We start from the raw sequence: 17,661 nt of genomic DNA on the forward strand, positions 1-17,661 counted from the left end.
CATCCTGGCATTTGCGCCCCCTTCCTGGTATTTGCGCCCCCCATCCTATTATAGGCTCCCCCATCCTGGTATTTGCACCCCCATCCTGGTCCTCTATCCAGGAATATGCTCCCCCATCCAGTTATGTGCTCCCCCACCCTGCTCCCCCATCCTGAAATATGCTCCCTCATCCTTTTATGTACTCTCCCATTCATCCATAAATTAAATTTTAAAAAAACACTCCTACTCATCTTTCCAAGCGCATCGCCTCGGTTACTTTACTAAAATGGTGCAGGAATCAGCGACTGCATAGTGCAATATCTGGCACCATTTTATTGAAGACAAATGTGCAGTGTCTTCAACAAAGTGGCGCCGGAGTACGCGCAGGCGCATACCGCACTGTCCGGCGCCATTTTGTTGAAGGCACACTGCAAATGGCCGATGAAAATCGGCGCTGGATATCGCTCTATGCGCAGACGCCGATTCCGATGCCACACTCCTCCTCCAGGTATGTGCTTATGGCGCTGGACATCGCGGTCTCATCCCTGTCTGGGTTGTGGATGTGTTTTTCCGTCCTGGCCAGATTGTGCAGGCGTATCCTGGTATATACTCCCGCATCCTGTTATGTGCTCCCCCATCCTGTTATGTGCTGCACCCATCCTGTTATGTGCTGCCCCCATCCTGTTATGTGCTGCCCCCATCCTGTTATGTGCTCCCCCATCCTGTTATGTGCTGCCCCCATCCTGTTATGTGCTGCACCCATCCTGTTTGGTGCTCCCCCATCCTGTTATGTGCTCCCTCATCCTGTTATGTGCTCCCCCATCCTGTTATGTGCTGCACCCATCCTGTTATGTGCTGCACCCATCCTGTTTGGTGCTCCCCCATCCTGTTATGTGCTCCCCCATCCTGTTTTGTGCTCTCCAATCCTGTTTTGTGCTCTCCCATCCTGTTTTGTGCTCTCCCATCCTGTTATGTGCTCCCCCATCCTGTTATGTGCTCCCCCATCCTGTTATGTGCTCCCCCATCCTGTTATGTGCTCCCCCCATCCTCCATCAATTAAATAAAAAAAACACTCCTACTCACCTTTCCATCGCTCCCCTGCAGCACGTCGCTTGTGTTATTTTACAAAGATGGCGCCGGAATCAGCGCCTGCATAGCGTAGATATCAGGCGCCATTTTAGTGAAGATACATTTGCAGAGTGTATTCAACAAAATGGCGCCGGAGTACATGCGTGCGCATACCGTGCTGTCCGGCGCCATTTTGTTGCGTTCAGTGCCTACGCATACCGCGATCTCCGGCGCCACACTCCACTTACCAGTCACCTGTAACGTCTGGATGCACTCTTCTGTCTGGGGCCAGAGTGCGCAGGCGCATCGCATCGCGCCTGCGCAGTCTATAGAGGCTTCAGACAGATGGACACATCCCTGAATCCCTGACTATATTATAGATATATGCTTAACTTCAACGATCAGGGTGCATTCCATCACTTTCACATCCATTGTTGGATGTGTTGGATGGTCTGTTATATTGAATAAGGGAAGCTACCCTTTACTTTGAGTAGGCATCTGAATGTATATAATTTAGGTGTAACAAAGTTTAAGAAGAGAGTAGCAAAGTTTTGATGCATATGGAGTCAACCATAACAGATCAGGCAGGGAAGTAAGGGGAGGAACCTATAGGACACATCACCGTGAGTTCAGGAAATTACACAGGACACGACCCATCATATAAGGTGCTATTTGTAATAAGGTACAAAACTTTGCTGCCTGTGAAGGAGGTTGGCGGGTTGAAGAAGATGCTGTGGCAACATAGGGGTTAATTGTGTTGTTGCAAGTTGTGTTTTATTGGGTGTGCTGAAGTGTGTTATTTGTTTGTGATCTTAAACAGTGTGTTATATTTTATTCCTATGGCCATTGCTGTATGTCGGTTCTCCTATAGGCTTTGCCTAAGGCCATCCCTGAGTATGCGAGAGGTCTGTCCACTAGGGGAACCATACAGCAGATAGGGACATAGTTACACACATAGTACAGGGTTTGATCCAAAATGGCCAACTTCAAAATGGCCGCCATGGTCACCACCCATCTGGAAAAGTTTTCCCCCTCCCATATACTAAGGTGCCACAAACAGGAAGTTGATATTACCAACCATTCCCATTTAATTTAGGTGTATCCATATAAATGGCCCACCCTGTACATGGGATAGTTAACATTGGGATTAGCTCATAGTATGGGATGGGTTAGTACAGTTTATAGAAAAGGTTTTTCTGGGTTGCAGTTAGTTAGTCAGGGTATGGAGTCTATCACGCACACACCACAGTTAGTTCTAAGTCGATGACTCACACAGCACAGGGCAGGTGCAAGTCCCGTAAGGAGAGTGGAGTGGAAGAAACAAAGCTGAACGGACAGTAAAGCAGGTTCCTAGAGGCAGATACAGCAGGAAAGAAAGTGCTCAACTAGTGCTAATTTCCTATCAGGAATGAGAACGGGTCTGAAGCTCCATTTGGACACCAGGACACTCTTGGACCTATGGTCCGGAAGAGGGCCTGAAAAGCAGGCCTCTGTCTACCAGAAGACGAAGATGTCGGCCGGGTCGTAAAGAAAGAGTAAGATGTTGGGTCTCAACACAGGACGGAGACAAGGATTGGTAGGACACAGAATCAAGGGAACACCAACACCACATAAAGACTCTGTCTTTATCTGTATGCTGCAGCCGTGTGTAAATGAATTGCACAGTAGAGGCGAACCTGTTAACCTGGACCCAAGATCTCCTGTCTTGTTTGCAGCTGGTACCGGTCTCAAGGACGGGGAGGTAACGAGGACTCCTGAAGTAACAGTGAGTAAAGAACAAACTTCACCACATAGTACACTCCACGCTCATTCCTTTTTAGAAGAGGGGTTTCAGGGCAAAGAGAACTTAGTTCCGGTCCACAGCGTATTGAAACCGGCCCTGGCCCCCCCTTCAAGCGGTGCTGCGAGCAGGGTCAGACTCTGGAAAGTGAAGAAAATAAAGAATGCGGGGAAACCAAAGAAAAAGAAAGAAGTACCTTAAAGGCGAAGAAAATGGTGGACAGCGACTTGATCTCCAAAACGGCAGATAGCGGCACGATTTCCAAGATGGCGGACAGCAATGTGGGTCCAAAGATGGCGACTACTGAAGGTCCGAAGAGGGGAGATCCTGCCCATCATGGGAGTGGTCAGCGTCCGAAGCCGCGAAAGGTCTGTGCCCGGCCCACCAAAGTATCAACCTCCAAGAATTTTTCCAGATCCAAGATCCATCCCAAAAAAGGTGGAGCGACACAGGAGAAGAAGCTGACCATGACGAGAGAGGCCTCACCTGGTGAGAGACGTGATGAGAGGGTGCGTCTGGAGGCGAGGTCAAGAGGAGTGACAACGGAGATATTGTCCGTGCCATTGTTGCGACCGCTGGAAGGGGGGAGCCTATCGGGCGGAAAACGCACATGAAGTGACTCGCCAGCGCCATTTTGCTTCCAGCATTACCTCAGAGAAGACACACATCAGGAGAGAGGGAAGATGAGCCGGACCATTTCATTTTCCCAAGGGGCTGAGAGATTGAACTGCTCATCGGATGAAGAGGTTATCCAAATCACCACCACGGGGACAGCCGCTGGGAAAGTTCTCTATGAACCGGAGGAAGTCCCAATGGTGGCCGGGGCGCACTGGGAGGCCACGTCGTGTCCGAAGATGGGCCTCGTCCAGCATGAAATACATATCGTGTACTGGAGTCAAATGCTTGTGGAGCTGAGAATGCTGGGCTTGGAGTACTTCCCCTCGAAAGGTCAGTGTACTCCTCCTGGGCCGTCGATGTCCCCTGAGGCGGCCGAAGAGGAGGAAGATAAAGAGGAGGTGTTTCCCATGTTGGCCTCGGTCCCCCTGCCTGCTCCTATTCCTCTGCCTGCTCCTGTACCTCAGACGGTCCCTGTTCCTCCCTCTGTGCCCCTGCAACAGGCTACGCCCGAAAGTTTCGATGGGGCCATGGTAACTGAGACCACCTATCCCGGAGAGGCCACCGTCCCTTCACTTCTCCTGGCCGCAGGAGCTCCCTGACGTGGTGGAAGAGCGCATGCAGGCGGATGAGCTCGCTCGCTCGTGATTGGCAGGCCCAAAACGCGCCACGTTTGAGAAGCAGTGCATGGAGGGGAGGGACGTGGACTTCAACCACATCCGGGGCTATGGCTTCATTAAAGAGCAGGGGACCAAAGATGAAGTTTATGTTAACTGCACAATGGTTAAAAGAGACACTCTCCCTTATCGGCAACACAGCCTTTATGTGTGGGAGAAAATTTCCTTCTGCAAAGTCTGGTACAGGAAGGGATATACGCGCGTCCATTTACATCCGAAGAGGCTGCTCGCTGGGAGGAGGAAGCTGCATCTGAGCGGGCCCACCGTCACCAAAGGTGACACCCACCCACTCTGTCCATGTTCCGGGCCTCGGAAGTGCCCAAGCCCCAACAGAAAACAACGCAGGTATGCAGACCTGCACACCAGAGCCCTGCACATCTGTTCCCAAACGGACTGATGAGGCCAGAAGTTCCATTGTTGGAGCTCCCCATGCAGCCGTGCGGCACTTTTCATTAGTCAATAACAACTCCATGAATATCGTAATAACTGGGACTGATCCTCCAAAAGTAGACAAAGGGAAGGAAAAGTATCCAGAACGTCCCTGGATGTGGGACCACCCTCCTTCCCCCAACACCTGGCTTACTTACCTCAAAGAGAAACATGATAAGGAAAAAGAGAAAAAGCAAACTTGTTTTTTTTCTTCTGTTGCTGTTCTCCCGAGTTGTAGGCCATCTTTGAGTTAATGTTGGTGAGCTCAAGAGTGACTGCTCCAAGTACCGATACAGTTTCCCAGCTGAAGTGGCCGTTTGACACCAGGGAGCCTATTGCCTTCTTTTAAGGAAAAGAACTTGGACACTCCGGTCGGGCCGTTCTGTTATGCGGCCGGCCAAGTTGCTCAGATGTGGATGTCGTTCACGGGAGAAGAAGAGGGTGTTGGTTTTATAAATTTGTGTGTTGTGTGATTTTATGCATACCTGAATAGAATGGTCGGGGACGGCCATACTTTGCCATGGGAGCATGAAGAGGGTGGTGGGCTGAAGACGCCGTGGCAACATAGGAGTTAATTGCGTTGTTGCAAGTTGTGTTTTATTGGGTGTGCTGTAGTGTGTTATTTGTGTGATAAACAGTGTTTTATATTTTATTCCTATGGCCGTTATATGTCGGTACTCCTATAGGCTTTGCATAAGACCGTCCCTCGGTATGCGGGAGGTCTGTCCACTAGGACAACCATACAGCAGATAGGGACATAGTTACACACATAGTAAATTAGATAGTTTACATTGGGATTAGCTCATAGTATGGGAGGGGTTAGTACAGTTTATAGAAAAGGTTTTTCTGCATTGCAGTTAGTTAGCCAGAGTGTGGAGTCAATCACTCACACAGCACAGTTAGTTCTGAGTTCATAACTTACACAGCACAGAGCAGGTACAAGTCCTGTAAGGAGAGTGGAGTGGAAGAAGCAAGGCTGAACGGATATAAAAGCAAGTTCCTAGAGGCAGATACAGCAGGAAAGAAAGCGTTCAACTAGTGCTAGTTTCCTAACAGGAATGAAAATGGGTCTGAAGCTCCATCTGGACGCTGGGACACTGTTGGACCTATGGTCCAGAAGAGGACCTGAAAAGCAGGCCTCTGCCTCCTAGAAGAGGAAGATGTCGGCCGGGTCGCAGGGAAAGAGGAAGATGTTGGGTCTCAGGACAGGACGGGGACAAGGATTGGTAGGACACAGAGCCAAGGGAACACCATCACCACAAAAAGACTGTCTTTATCTTGTATGCTGCAGCCGTGTGTAAATGAATTGCACAGTAAAGACAAACTTGTTAACTCGGACCCAAGGTCTCCTGTCATGTTTGCAGCCGGTATCGGTCGGTCTCAAGGAAGGGGAGGTAAGGGGGACTCCTGAAGTAAAAGTGAGAACAAACTTCACCACACAGTACACTCCACTCTCACTCCTTTTTAGAAGAGGGGTTTCAGGGCAAAGAGAACTTAGTTCCGGCCCACAGCATGTTGAAACCGGCCCGTGCCCCCCCTTCACCTGCTTGCTTCTATCTTTGACCAATGCTTAACTCAAAAAGTAGGCCGTGAACTTAATGCATATTTGCTATCTCTCCCAAAACATCCAGCAGGTTCTCTCTAAAAAAAAAAAAAAAGAGTAGACCTCCCAGACTCATGCAAATCTCCCACACATGACCCAAAACCAGGAGCGGACGGGGACCCTTGTGCAAGAGCAATATTTCGTACTTTACAGTCTAAGAGCTCATCATAATATGCAATTCTACCTGCACTGAAGGTGAAAGTGGGCCCCCTTACCTCTTGGGCCCCAGTTGCACCAATGGTATGGTTGTCCCCATCTAATCCCCTTGGAAAGCGATGCTCCCAGAATGAGTTTTGTGCGTGGCACCAAGATACTCCATGATCAGACAGACTCCAGGCATCCAAGCGCACATTGAAGGGGCAGGAAAAATTATGTGTAATTGGGGTGCGGAGACATGTCGTTGGAAAAATTCATGTAAAATTTCATCTAAGTTCTTCACGAGATGCAACCAGTGTTCTCCTAGAACTTACCGGCATCCCATGCCTAATTGTAAGAAAGTATGACATAGTGGAAAGTTTTCATAAAGGTCTAATTAAGAAACAACATGTTGGTTCTCACCTTATCTTGAACCTCATTATTACTTTATAAACTGGCAAGCAGACAGGTAGGATAGGTTGAAATCTGACCACTGGGACCCCCACTATTGCCGTTAACGAGACCCTATTCAAATCTATCCAGAAGTACAGAAAGTGCTTGTCTAGTTCTCCATGTAAAGATCCCATGTTTCCTTAAAAGTGGAAGTTCCTGAGATTAGACCACCAAATAACTTCTTAGTTTTATGGGGTCAGATCTGTTAGTCAAGGGCTGCCATGGGTCAACCTATATAATTCTAAATATGCCCATACACATTTGATGTTTTATAGTAGAGATGAGTGATTCGATTCACGTAGCCTTGGTCTTGTTCGGGCCTCTATGGCTGCCGGTCTTGGCTCCTGTGCCCGCCATCCTCGTTATGGCATTCTGGGAACCTCTGATGCTTTCTGGGCCCTTAGATTTCATGACATTAAGGGGCCTAGTAAGAGGCAAAGGCGTCCAGGATGCTGACCTGGGGATGCCAGGTGAAGAATTGTGTACCAGCTACAACAGAGGCCTGGACTGAACGCTAGACAAGGACAGAGTGAATCAAATTGCTCATTTCTAAATTATAGTCATTTTGGTGTGACCGATGGCCTCCTAATGATGGCCTTTCATGAGGAAAGTTTGCTTTTAATAGGAGACATTTTTAGAGAAGTTTAGATTAGGCCGAGAATAAAACACCTGTATTATAAACGGTACATAGCCATTACAGGTTTTGCATTGGGGAACGCAAGCGTTAATTGCCTTTCCACCAATACTTTGTTTTTAGGATCACACAATGAGTACTCCACTTTGTATGGTTAACACATTTTGCTTAACTTTTCAAGCCAATGTCTCAAGGACATTGAAAAGTTGAAAAGTGACCAAAACATGTTTAAGCTAAAAAAAAAGTACAAGGATGCCTAGATGCCTTTCTTGAAAAATATCATATTACAAGTTATGGGAACTAGATTCTGTGATGGGACTTTTGATCCAGGGAACTAGTCTGATTACCATATCTGGAGTCGGGAAGGATTTTTTCCCCTATTATAGGGCAATGAACATCTGCCCCATGGGGTTTTTGCCTTCCTTTGGATAAACATATTAGGTTATAGGATGAACTCGATGGAGTTATGTCTACCTTTAACCTTAAAAAAAAAAACTATAAGCCGGAACGGTATTGAGAGTAGCTGTCATTTTTTCGGGGCGTCCTGAGTCTCTGCAACAGATGATGTTGGAGGAAAGCAGGAGCCAGCCATTGGCATTTCAATGGCCTATACTTTTGTTCTCCGCCAAGATAAGCCGCCGCCAGAGGAGTGGGATAGCAGCTCTCTTATAGAAAACACAAGGGCATTCCGAGGAGAAACAACTGTCATAGCTTATACAACAGCTATCTATTGTGTATAGGGGGCTTGATCTTCTGGCTTCTCCCAATATAGATAGTTTATGAAATCTATGTTTAATCCCAGGGCATGAGGAGTTGAATCAGGTCAAATCTACCAAGCAATATATTATTTCTTATCATTTCACGTTGGGACTTTTGCTATTACAATTGATATTAATATGAGCGGAGTCTGGGACTGCTCCTTGGTAGACTTTTATTACAGTTTATGTCTCGGGACCTATTACATTTACCATCAGGACATGAATTTATTCATCTTGCTAACAGTTTGTACTGAGAGCTGACTGTTCATCCAGACCCCCCATTGTTTTAGTGCAGGAAGTACGGAGTATTACTTTCATTAGTGTCAGTTTTAATAAGCTGTTCAACTCCTGCTTACATCATATTGATGTGGAAATTAAAACCATTAATTGATTTCCTAATCAGACAACTCCGAAAATAACAAAATAGATTGTCTGAACTTTTTGCACCATCCACAAAAGAAAAAAAAAAAAAAGCAAATTATGTAACAATCCCAACTTACAAAAAATATAAATGTAAAATATTTTTCTACGCCACCATTCGTTTTTCATAGAAACATTTTATAATACTTAGCTTTTTTTTTACAATCTGTTAATTTTATTTTTTTTTACAATAAAATAATAAAAAAAACACTAGTATTTACAATAAAATATCTGAATGGCGCTTAGCTTAGCACTATTCAAAGGACATCCACACTGGAAAGTATAGAAAAAGTCATTTTTATTACTTTTTATGTGAAATATATACGGTAGTTGGAAAAATAAAAAAATAAGTGAGTAAATAAATAAATATATATATATATATATATATATACATACACACACACACACCTATAAACAATTTATATATAGTCTAGGAGAAGGTCAGTCTATGCACAATGTTATATTCATAATAGAAAGAGAAAGTTTGCGACATACCCTAAAACTTTATAGAATACGTAAAAAAAATAACAATGGAAAAATGAATGGCTCAGCACCAGATTAAAAAAAAAAACAATTGCAAGTGTATTACACATTTTTCAATTATCTATTAAGAAAAAAAAATCCCACTACTTTGCACACTGAGAAAACACTTTTAACAAAAGTTATCTATCACCATGGTGACACCCAGTAAAGTAGTTCTCCACAAACCAACCATAGATGATTTTTTTTTTCAATTACATTCTAAATATAATATTTTTAATTGTCATCCTAAAAAAAATTACACATAAAAATAATATAAATTATATTCTTTTCAAATTTTCAAATAAAATATATTTCTATTTTTTTTTTTTGCATAAGCATTTTATTATTTTGCTTTAATTCTAAAAAAAAATATTACGTATAAAAAAATCTAAAATATTTAAAATATATTTCTCATTTTTGCCTCTGCATTATGTGAATTTTGCTTTAATTCTAAAAAAAAAAAAATAAGCACCAAAAAATCAAAAATATTTAAAATATATTTCTATTTTTTTTGCTTCTGCATTTCATTTAAACATATAAAATAAAAAACATATATAAAATATTTAAAATTCATATTTTTGGGGTGTATGCACTTTATTTTAAAAAATTTTTTTTTTATTATTTAAGCATATTTTATTTTTTTATTTAATTTTCGCTACATCTTAGCTCAAAAATCACCTATGATGTCTTAAATGCATAGTGAGCACATTCTCAAAAAAAATTACTGTAATTAAAGGGGAAAAAAAATAGACGATAATCCACACCGTAGCGATAAACTGCTTTCACAAGGGAGATTTGTCAATGGATCTGCAGTCTGAATTCTGCTCTTTTCTCCACTACTTCATCCCAGCAGCAGCAGAGCAGCGGAGCAGCAGATACGGTCATGCACACAACACACAAAGATTTGCAATCCTACCTTGGTCGTCACAATGCACAGACAATCCATTTCTGCTTTGCTCGACTGGGTAAATCACAAATCATAAGCAAAAATCGAAGGAAATCTTTGTCCTTCCAGACAAAAAGCCAGAACAAAACAGGAATCTCCGAGCTGCCGAGGCTGTACGTATGTATGTGTGTGTGCTTTTTTTTTTTTTTTCCAATGGGCCCTTCAATAGGGAAGGCAAGTCTTCCTTCGCAATGCTAAAGGCATCCCCGGTTCACACAGGTATCGGCTGATCCATTAGAGATAATGTGAATCAAAACTTCCAGGCGTGAATGCAGCATGACTCAGGTTACTTTTCTCATCTAAACGGCCCCTTTTTTTTTTTTTTTTTCCCTTTTTTTTTTTTTTTTTATCAGCAGATGACAAAAGGCAGCAAAAAAAAAAAAAAAAAATCCGACTTCAAATAGTAAGCATGCTTTTCAGAATACCGAACTGCTTCATCATGCCCAAAACAATATACTGCCAACTTGTCTCATGCAACTGCAGGGCATAGATTTTTAAAGGGGCAATCCTTCCAATCCTGCTCCCGTGCAAAGATTTGCCTTTAATATAAGGGGAGCACGTTGTTTTTTTTTTTTTCTTAGAACACGTCTTGTTTAAAGACAGCTTCTGCTAAGTATACACGCCATCTGTTTGAATGCCGCGTAGAAAGCGGCTTCTGCAAACTGGAAGACGTGAAAGACAGCAGAAATCTTAACTCTATCATAAACCGACATCGGTACATGAAAGGAGCCACGTACAATCCTTAAAAGGGATCTCTACACAATGGATAATCCTTTTGGAGGATAACATGATCAAGGCGATCAGTGCAGAAATCAGCAGGAAGTGTTTCATTCTTCTACAGCGCCACCACAGGGGAAATTAATCATTACACATTTCAATAGGCTACCTGTGTAATGTACAGGCATGTTGGGTAGTGTTGAGCCACCCCCGTAGTGTTCGGGTTCGGTTCGGTTCGTCGAACACCGGGATGTTCGTGGAACTGTTCGTCAAACACCTTAGAACACTGTCGAACACCGTTAAAACCAATGGCAGGCAAACAAAAACACATAGAAACACATAGAAAACACCTTCAAAGGTGTCCAAAAGCTGACAAACTGCTCAGAAGACACTCTCTTTAAAAAAGCCGGCCGGCAATTCAGCAGTGGCATACACCGGTACCCGACAATTTAGAACAGAAAGAATAGAGCATCACACATAGATTAGATAGATAGAAACATGTCAGTCACATATATAAGAAGTACAGTGACAGTGTTGCTTACTGTACTTGTCATTTAGTGCTAAAGGATTTATTTTAAAAAATAATAGTGTTTTCATGCACTGTCTCTTTAAAAAAGCCGGCTGGCAATTCAGCATCGGTACCCGACAATTTATAACAGAAAGAATAGAGCATCACACATAGATTAGATAGATAGAAATATGTCAGTCACATATATAAGAAGTACAGTGATAGTGTTGGTTACTGTACTGGTCATTTAGTGTTAAAATAAAGGATTTATTAAAAAAAATTGGCGTGGGGTTCCCCGTAATTTTAGTCTCTAGCAGAGGTTAAGCAGACGGCTGGGGCAGATGTTTGAAGCCTGGGAAGGGGGTAATACCCACGGAGCTTCCCAGGCTACTAATATCAGCCCCCAGCTGAATACCTAGCCTTTACTAGCTATTAAAATGGGGGACCCCCAAAAAAATGACATGGGGTCCCCCCTATTTTAATAGCTAGCAAAAGCTAGGCAGACAGCTGGGGCTGATATTAATAGCCCAGGAAGGGTGCCATGAATATTGGCCCCCTCCCAGGCTAGAAACACCAGCCGTCAGCCGCCCCAGAAATGGCGCATCCATAGGATGCGCCAATTCTGGCACTTAGCCTCGCTCTTCCCACTGCCCTGTAGCGGTGGCAGTGGGGTAATAGGGCTGGGGTTGATGTCAGCTTATAATGCCAGCTGACATCAAGCCCAGGTTAGTAATGGAGAGGCGTCTATAAGACACCCCCATTACTAACCCCATAGTAAAAGTTAAAAAAAAAAAACAAACACCCAGAATAAAGTCCTTTAATTGAAATAAACACACAATTCTTTATTGTTCTAAATTAAACCATACTTACCATCACACCCATTCCAGCTGAAGCCAATGTCTTCTGCAATAAAAGTAAAATAATAAAGCAACATCATCCTTACCTTTCCATGGTTCCCAGGACAGCTCCAGCTCTGCTACATTCACATGACAGGCTGGATCGCAGCCGAAAGCTGCCATCCAGCTTGCCATGCCGCAGACACTGAGAAGCGCAGGCATGCTTGTGCTCCTCAGTGTCTCGCTGTGACGGCATAAAGATGAGCCGAGGTCATGTCCAATGAACTCGGCTCACCTCATGCACGTCACTGACAGCGTGGGAGAATTCTCCTGCGCTCAGCGCTTCAGCAGGAGAATTCTCCCACGCTGGGATGGCATTGAGATGACAGGCTGGATCACAGCTGAGCGCTGCCATCCAGCTTGTCATCCTTCAGAGACACCATAGAGCGCAAGCATGCCTGCGCTCTGCAGTGTCTATGAAGGATGGCATGCTGGATGGCAGCGCTCAGCTGCCATCCAGCCTGTCATCTCAATGCCATCCCAGCGTGGGAGAATTCTCCTGCTGAAGTGCTGAGCGCAGGAGAATTTTCCCACGCTGTCAGTGACGTGCATTAGGTGAGCTCATGTCCAATGAACTCAGCTCACCTCATGCACGTCACTGACAGCGTGGGAGAATTGCCTGCGCTCTGCAGTGTCTATGAAGGATGGAATGCTGGATGGCAGCGCTCAGCTGCCATCCAGCCTGCCATCTCAATGCCATCCCAGAGTGGGAGAATTCTCCTGCTCAAGCGCTGAGCGCAGGAGAATTTTCCCACGCTGTCAGTGACGTGCATGAGGTGAGCTGAGTTCATTGGACATGACCTCGGCTCATCTGGATGCCGTCACAGCGAGACACTGAGGAGCGCAAGCATGCCTGCGCTTCTCAGTGTGTGCGGCATGGCAAGTTGGATGGCAGCTTTCGGCTGCGATCCAGCCTGTCATGTGAATGTAGCAGAGTTGAAGCTGTCGTGGGAACCATGGAAAGGTAAGGATGAGGTTGCTTTATTATTTTACTTTTATTGCAGGAGATCGTTGGCTTCAGCTGGAATGGGCGTGATGGTAAGTATGGTTTCATTTAGAACATTAAAAAATTGTGTGTTTATTTCAATTAAAGGACTTTATTCTGGGTGTTGTGTTTTTTTAAAAACTTTACTAGAAATTCATGGCGGTCATGTCTAATATTGGCGCGACCCCATGAATTTCGGGCTTAGGGCCAGCTGATAATGCCAAGCTGGCCCTAACCCCTTTATTACCCAGTGAGCCACCGCACCAGGGCCCTGGATGAGTTGTGTACAGCACCAGAAGATGGCGCTTCTACGAACGCGCCATTTTCTGGGGTGGCTGCCGACTGCAATTTGCAGGGGGGGGGGGGGGGCAGAAAGCTTGGGCCTCCCTGTGCTGTGGATTCCAGCCCCCAGCTGCCTAGATGTACCTGGCTGGACACAAAAATAGGGCGAAGCCCCACGTATTTTTTTTTTTATTATTTCTTGAAATTCATGAAATAATTTAAAAAAGGGCTTCCCTGTATTTTTGTTTCCAGCCAGGTACAAATAGGCATCTGGGGGTTGGGGGCAGCCCGTTCCTGCCTGCTGTACCTGGCTGGAAACAAAAATATGGCGAAGGCCACGTCAAATTTTTGGTGAAAAATTCAATAAAATTAAAAAAAAAAAACACATTTAGGAACTGCATCTTTATTAACCCCTCCACGTGAGTGGTTAATAAAGATGCAGTCCCTAAATTATTATTTTTTTATTATTTTTTAATAAATTTTTCCCAAAAATTTTGACATGGGCTTCGCCATATTTTTGTATGCCAGCCAGGTACAGCATCCAGATGCCTATTTGTACCTGGCCGGACACAACAATATAGGGAAGCCCTTTTTTTTTAATTATTTCATGAATTTCATGAAATAATTTAAAAAAAATTGCCGTGGGGCTTCGCACTATTTTTGTGTCCAGCCAGGTACAGCAGGCAGGAATGGGCTGCCCCCAACCACCAGCTGCCTATTTGTACCTGGCTGGACACAACAATATAGGGAAGCCCTTTTTTTTTAATTATTTCATGAATTTCAAGAAATAATACAAAAAAAAAATACGTGGGGCTTCGCCCTATTTTTGTGTCCAGCCAGGTACAACTATGCAGCTGGGGGCTGGAATTCGCAGCGCAGGGAGGCCCAAGTTTTCTGGGCCCCCCCGCTGCAAATTGCAGTCCGCAGCCACCCCAGAAAATGGCGCGTTCATAGAAGTGCCATCTTCTGGCGCTGTACCCAACTCATCCAGGGCCCTGGTGCGGTGGCTCACTGGGTAATAAAGGGGTTAGGGCCAGCAAGGCATTATCAGCTGGCCCTAAGCCCAAAATTCATGGGGTCACGCCAATATTAGACATGACCGCCATGAATTTCTAGTAAAGTATTTAAAAAAACACAACACCCAGAATAAAGTCCTTTAATTGAAATAAACACACAATTTTTTAATGTTCTAAATGAAACCATACTTACCATCACGCCCATTCCAGCTGAAGTCAATGTCTTCTGCAATAAAAGTAAAATAATAAAGCAACCTCATCCTTACCTTTCCATGGTTCCCACGACAGCTTCAGCTCTGCTACATTGACATGACAGGCTGGATCGCAGCCGAAAGCTGCCATCCAGCTTGCCATGCCGCAGACACTGAGAAGCGCAGGCATGCTTGCGCTCCTCAGTGTCTCGCTGTGACGGCATCCAGATGAGCCGAGGTCATGTCCAATGAACTCAGCGCACCTCATGCACGTCACTGACAGCGTGGGAAAATTCTCCTGCGCTCAGCGCTTCAGCAGGAGAATTCTCCCACGCTGGGATGGCAGGTTGGAGGGCAGCTGAGCGCTGCCATCCAGCATACCATCCTTCATAGACACTGCGGAGCGCAGGCAATTCTCCCACGCTGTCAGTGAGGTGCATGAGGTGAGCTGAGTTCATTGGACATGAGCTCACCTCATGCACGTCACTGACAGCGTGGGAAAATTCTCCTGCGCTCAGCACCTCAGCAGGAGAATTCTCCCACGCTGGGATGGCATTGAGATGACAGGCTGGATGGCAGCTGAGCGCTGCCATCCAGCATGCCATCCTTCATAGACACTGCAGAGCGCAGGCATGCTTGCGCTCTGCAGTGTCTCTGAAGGATGACAAGCTGGATGGCAGCGCTCAGCTGTGATCCAGCCTGTCATCTCAATGCCATCCCAGCGTGGGAGAATTCTCCTGCTCAAGCGCATGTCCAGGAGAATTCTCCCATGCTGTCAGTGACGTGTATGAGGTGAGCTGAGTTCATTGGACATGAGCTCACCTCATGCACGTCACTGACAGCGTGGGAAAATTCTCCTGCGCTCAGCGCTTCAGCAGGAGAATTCTCTCACGATGACTGAAAGCGCAGGAGAATTTTCCCACGCTGTCAGTGACATGCATTGAGGTGAGCTGAGTTCATTGGACATGACCTTGGCTCATCTTTATGCCATCACAGCGAGACACTGAGGAGCACAAGCATGCCTGCGCTTCTCAGTGTCTGCGGCATGGCAAGCTAGATGGCAGCTTTCGGCTGCGATCCAGCCTGTCATGTGAATGTAGCAGAGCTGAAGCTCTCCTGGGAACCATGGAAAGGTAAGGATGATGTTGCTTTATTATTTTACTTTTATTGCAGGAGATTGTTGGCTTCAGCTGGAATGGGCGTGATGGTAAGTATGGTTTAATTTAGAACAATAAAGAATTGTGTGTTTATTTCAATTAAAGGACTTTATTCTGGGTGTTTGTGTTTTTTTTTAACTTTGACTATGGGGTTAGTAATGGGGGTGTCTTACAGACGCCTCTCCATTACTAACCTGGGCTTGATGTCAGCTGGCATTATAAGCTGACATCAACCCCAGCCCTATTAACCCACTGCCACCGCTACAGGGCAGTGGGAAGAGCGAGGCTAAGTGCCAGAATTGGCGCATCCTATGGATGCGCCATTTCTGGGGCGGCTGACAGCTGGTGTTTCTAGCCTGGGAGGGGGCCAATATTCATGGCACCCTTCCTGGGCTATTAATATCAGCCCCCAGCTGTCTGCCTAGCCTTTGCTGGCTATTAAAATAGGGGGGACCCCACGTCATTTTTTTTTGGGTCCCCCATTTTAATAGCTAGTAAAGGCTAGGTATTCAGCTGGGGGCTGATATTAGTAGCCTGGGAAGCTCCGTGGGTATTACCCCCTTCCCAGGCTTCAAACATCTGCCCCGGTTGTCTGCTTAACCTCCGCTAGAGACTAAATTTTTTTTTTTAATAAATCCTTTATTTTAACACTAAATGACAAGTACAGTAATCAACACTGTCACTGTACTTCTTATATATGTGACTGACATGTTTCTATCTTTCTAATCTATGTGTGATGCTCTATCTTTCTGTTCTAAATTGTCGGGTACCGATGCTGAATTGCCGGCCGGCTTATTTTAAAGAGACAGTGCATGAAAACACTAATATTTTTTTTAATAAATCCTTTAACACTAAATGACAAGCACAGTAATCAACACTGTCACTGTACTTCTTATATATGTGACTGACATGTTTCTATCTATCTAATCTATGTGTGATACTCTATTCTTTCTGTTCTAAATTGTCGGGTACCTGTGTATGCCGCTGCTGAATTGCCGGCTTTTCATGTTTCACTGTGAGCACTTTTCCCATCGATGTGGGCAACCACTGCAATGCCACAATCACCAAGGCTGTGGCATTACAGTGAGTGGCAGACAATCCCTGCATGATTGGTGCTCTAAATAGCGCCAGACATGCAGGACACGCTTTTGGTGCACGAACAGTTATCGAACATAACCTCGAACAGCCGAATTTTTTGCAAATCGTTCGCGTTCGTCGAATGACTCGAACACCGCCCAAAACAGCTCGAATTTGAATTCTAGTCGAACACCTCTCATCTCTAATGTTGGGTCCTCCAGCAAAAGATAGATGATTTTTGTAACCATCTGCACCCTGGTTGGTAGAAGAAAATATATTCACCTCTATATATTTATATTTTTGTGGACTGGTTTGGACAATCTCTTTTTGTTAGAAGTTTTCCCCAATGATTACAGGATGTTGAGCTGCTGGGACCCCCAGTGATCAATGCCGTGGGTGTACGGGCTGTAATCTCACCCAGGTCCTGAAGCCTACAGAGTCACAAAAATGTCTGCACTCTCACCCAGGTCCCAGAGCCTAGTGGATCCTAAAAAGGTCCAGTCTCACCCAGGTCCTGGAGCCTAAGAGGTCCCAAAAAATGTTCAGTCTTACCCAGGTCATGTACTCTAAGGGGTCCCTAAACAGTCTGCAGTCTCACCCAGGTTCTGGAACCTAAGTTGTCGCAAAAAGGTCTGCAGTCTCACCCAGGTCTCAGAGCCCCAGGGGTCCAAAAAAGGTCCACAGTCTCACCCAGGTTCTGGAGCCTAAAGGGTCCCAACAAGGTCTGAAGTCTTATCCATGTCCTGTAGCCTAATAGGTCTCAAAAAAGGTCAGCTGTGTCACCTAGATTCTGGAGCCTAAGAGGTCCCAAAA

The 17,661-nt window shown here is 45.2% G+C and overlaps 1 protein-coding gene across 3 annotated transcripts in view; it reads right to left on the reverse strand.

Moving 5' to 3' along the window:
* Positions 1 to 17,661, reverse strand: part of DLG2 (discs large MAGUK scaffold protein 2) — a 1,666,258-nt gene that overhangs the window by 1,382,843 nt on the left and 265,754 nt on the right. The window contains exon 1 of one of the 3 annotated variants that reach the window (XM_073661715.1): positions 9,990 to 10,353. The exons of the other annotated variants lie outside the window; for them this stretch is intronic. Coding sequence (XP_073517816.1) covers positions 9,990 to 10,019 — 30 coding nt within the window. The 5' untranslated portion in view covers positions 10,020 to 10,353. Of the gene's footprint in view, positions 1 to 9,989; positions 10,354 to 17,661 lie in introns of those variants that run through there. 3 annotated transcript variants of the gene reach the window in all.

This window comes from Phyllobates terribilis, unplaced genomic scaffold, assembly GCF_046119375.1.
Source record: "Phyllobates terribilis strain yellow unplaced genomic scaffold, ASM4611937v1 Scaffold_2__4_contigs__length_985480577, whole genome shotgun sequence".
NCBI classification, from domain to species: domain Eukaryota; kingdom Metazoa; phylum Chordata; class Amphibia; order Anura; family Dendrobatidae; genus Phyllobates; species Phyllobates terribilis.